This window comes from Cystoisospora suis (genome assembly GCF_002600585.1).
Source record: "Cystoisospora suis strain Wien I chromosome Unknown contig_1451, whole genome shotgun sequence".
Lineage (NCBI taxonomy): Eukaryota > Apicomplexa > Conoidasida > Eucoccidiorida > Sarcocystidae > Cystoisospora > Cystoisospora suis.
In genome coordinates, this window is record NW_027154251.1 from 1 (window position 1) to 3,596 (window position 3,596).

The 3,596-nt window shown below is 40.4% G+C and overlaps 1 protein-coding gene across 1 annotated transcript in view; it reads left to right on the forward strand.

Moving 5' to 3' along the window:
- Window positions 1-274: 274 nt before the first annotated feature.
- CSUI_003313 (elongation factor tu gtp binding domain-containing protein) overlaps window positions 275-3,596 on the forward strand; it is a gene marked incomplete at both ends in the record, with an annotated part of 5,261 nt that continues 1,939 nt past the window's right edge. Inside the window, 4 exons of the mRNA XM_068063511.1 lie at window positions 275-381; window positions 830-941; window positions 2,031-2,114; window positions 3,288-3,368. Coding sequence (XP_067924513.1) covers window positions 275-381; window positions 830-941; window positions 2,031-2,114; window positions 3,288-3,368 — 384 coding nt within the window. The remainder of the gene's footprint in view (window positions 382-829; window positions 942-2,030; window positions 2,115-3,287; window positions 3,369-3,596) is intronic.

A 3,596-nucleotide genomic window follows, 5' to 3' on the forward strand; every position in this document is an offset into this window, starting at 1 on the left:
ATAGATAGATAGATCGATAGACAAAAGGTAGGTCTTCTTGTGGCTTCCCTTTTACTTCTGCTGGCGATGGGTATGTCTGCGTGTGTACCATAGCTAGTCTCTTTTCTGTCTCGCCTCTCTCTCTCTCTCTCTTCCTGTCTTTCTCATTCTTTCTTGTCTTTCTTTCTTTCTCTCTCTTTCTTTCTTTCTCTCTCTCTGGCCTTTTTCTTTCCCTAGCTTTTTATTTTATCCTTCTCTTTCATTTATCTTTTTCTTCTTTCCGTGGGGGGTGTAGGTTTGTCCTATATTTTGCGTGTCGAACGTGACGGGAGAGCACCTCGATCTTCTCCGTCTTTTTCTCTCCAAACTCCCGAGTCGCGTCGATCTATCTGGTCTTTATGGGTAAGAGCATTCCAGCAAAGGAAACAAGAAGAAGGAGAACAACGAGAAGAAGAAGAAGAAGAAGAAGAGAGAGAGAGAAGGCTGTGACGAGTTAATAGTCCATAGACAATTGAATATACGGACAGGCGAAAACAGTGAAGTACCTCACAAAGAAAAAGATGAAAAAGATAAAGAAAGAAAGAAAGAAACTGTTTAGTTGAAAGATTAATCAGTTCCTCTCTACTTAAGGCTCTTCCACACCCCCAGTCAAACATAAGACAGGACCTCTCTATCTATCTTCAATCTATCTTTATCTATCATTACTCTATCTATCTCTATTAGTCACATTCGAGAAAGGCAGGAGAAGGGAGGTTTTTCCTTTCTTCCAAAGCAGAATGTGAAGACATAATGAACGCAGAGATAACCCAACTTTCTGTCTTTCTTTCTTTTCTTTGCGTCTCTTTTCTAGGAGGAAAGAAGACTGCTGCGAGTATGTGATCGACGGAGTCTATTCTGTTCAAGGCGTGGGAGTCGTTGTCTCTGGGACTGTGCGAAGCGGCTCCGTCAGGCCTAATAAGCATGTATGAAGCAAAGGCTTCACTGAAACAAAAGAAAAGAAGGGAGAAAGGAAGACAGAAAGAATTCGAAAAAGAAGAAGAGAAAGGAAGATTCCAAAGGGGTAGAGATCAAATGCGTTACAGTTGAAGGAGAGATAGATTTAAGAGAGAAAGAGAAAGAGAGAGATGTCTCATAGTAGATGTGGGAGATGGGTTTCTAACAGTCAGGGTGTGGATGAGGTGTATATACACCTGTGGAGACCTTCATGGAGATACGGCTGGGACCAAATAAAGATACACCTATCAAACAGAGGCATAGGTATTTAGATGACGTCATGTATGTAATGTTGCAGCCTCTTTCGAGAAGGGGGGAGATAAGGGTGTGTAACTCTTTCTACCTAGATAGATTAATAGATAGATAAATAGATAGATAGATAAATAAATAAATAGATGCATCTTGGAGAGTGGGGGTGTCTCTCGATCAAGAGGAGAAATGAGAAGGTGTCTTTGGAAGTTGTCGAATTGCTTTTCCTAAAATTTCTCTTTCCTGCTCTCTCTCTCTCTCTCTATATATATATATATGTCTAGCAGAAAGGAAATGTGCGTGTAGAAGCAGGCCCAGTCAAGCAGCGTCGATCAAGGCGGAGAGAAGATCTCTTCTTTTTCTTCTCTTCTCTTATTCCATCTTCGTGTGTGTCTTCCTACACAGATGATGCCTCTTTTTTCCCTTCTTGATGTGTCTCTAGTCACTATCCATCCATCTATCATGACAGCATACATATAGATAGATTCTTGCATAGAAATGTACATACCTATAGGCAGTGGGACTCTATCTATATATGCCAATTGTACGTTCTTGTTGTATATCTATATGTATATATATATATATATATGTATATCTACATGTTTCACCTAGGTGTTACGTGCCTATGACTGTGTGTATTTAGGTAGGTGTTGATCTTCTTCCTTTTCTTTTCTTTTCCACTGCTTCTTCAAAAGGGCATCCACTGGCATTTCCTTCTTATCCTTTCTTTCTTTTCCTGCTGTCCTTCCTATTTCTTTCTTTCTTTCTTATTTTTCTTCCCGTTGTGTATGTGTGTGTCGTGATCGTAGTTATATTTAGGTCCTGATAGGGCAGGTCATTTTCGTAGTGTCGTCGTTCGCTCTCTTCACTATAAAAGATCCCCCGTCTCCAAGGTAAAAGAAAGAAGGAAAGAGAAAGAAAGAAAGAGTGAGAAAGAGTGAGAAAGAAAGAAAGAGTGAGAAAGAAAGAAAGAAACGCGTCCATCTCTCAGTGGTCTTTCGACTCCTTTCCTGACTCCCTTCATTCAAGGGCAAGCAGACAAGCAAGCAAGAAGTGACCCACAGCAGCATGAGCATGAGCAGCAACATGATAGTCCTTCCTCATCATCCATCAATCAATTCTCTCTCTCTCACATATACAGACTGCAACTCCTGCTACTAGTACTCCTACTCCTCCTTCTCAGTCTTCTTCTTCTTCTTTGTCTCACCTTGTCTTTTTGTCTTCTTTCGATTCTGAAAAAGAATGTCACTCGTATGTATATTTCTTCCTACATCTACATCTGCATATGCACATATATATATCTTTGTGTATATATATTTATCGGGGTCTCCATACATATTGATACTTCTTCCTGCGTCTGTGATGCATGCACCTCTTCACTTCGCTCCTCCTTCTCTCTCTTTTATGTCTACCTATCTAACTACACATATCTGTCTTCATACACATTCATATGCGTAGAGATATATGTATAAATGTCTCTGCATGTGTGTATAGGAGACATGTATGTATGGGGAAGTATAGATTCGGTCAAGTGAAAGGATGGAGAGTTTCCCTCCATAGAAATCCAACGCGCTCTCTCTATATGTTTAGATGTATGTATACACAAGCTCTACAATATATATACATATATATGTAGATGCATGTACTGAGGAGAGAAGGTAATAAGATTGAAAAGGCTGTATTTCTTTGAATCTATCGTCCTATCTCTAGATGCATCTTTATCTCTGTGTATGTGGATATCTGTATCTCTAAACTCCTTCTCTCTGAAAGGCGATCCAGGCTATCTCTGCCCGTGAAGAGATATATCTCCTCCCCCTTCCACTCAACAGAGAGGGAAGGAAAGAGAGAAGAAGAAGAAAGAAGAAGAAGAAGAAATCTATCTGACTAGGCCCACCACGACAGGAGCAGCTCTCCTTATCCTCCCTCTCATGCTCTTTCTTCTGCTTCTTCTTCTCTTTCTCTTTCTGTATGTATATGTATGTATGTATATCTGTCTATATCTACTAATGCTATGTAGGTATAAGTGTCTCTCCTCCTTCCTTTTTACATTCCTATATTTCATTCAGGCAGTGGCGGGTCAATCGGCTTCGATGTGCATTCGAGCTCTCAGTAAGAAAGAGCACCTCAAGAAAAATTTCTTTCGCAAGGTAAGATAAGAAAGATAGAGAGAAAGAAAGAAAGGGTGGTAGACACCTAAAGAGATAGACAGAGAGAGAGAGAAAAGAAGCCTAATACAGAGAGATGTCTTTTGTCTGTCCTTCTCTTCCATTGGGGTGGTTGCCTGCTTCGTAGATCTTTGTATTTCTCTCTCGATCTCTCTCTTCCCGATTCTATCACACTTCCCAGCCTATCAGGTCGTATACATACACAGACAC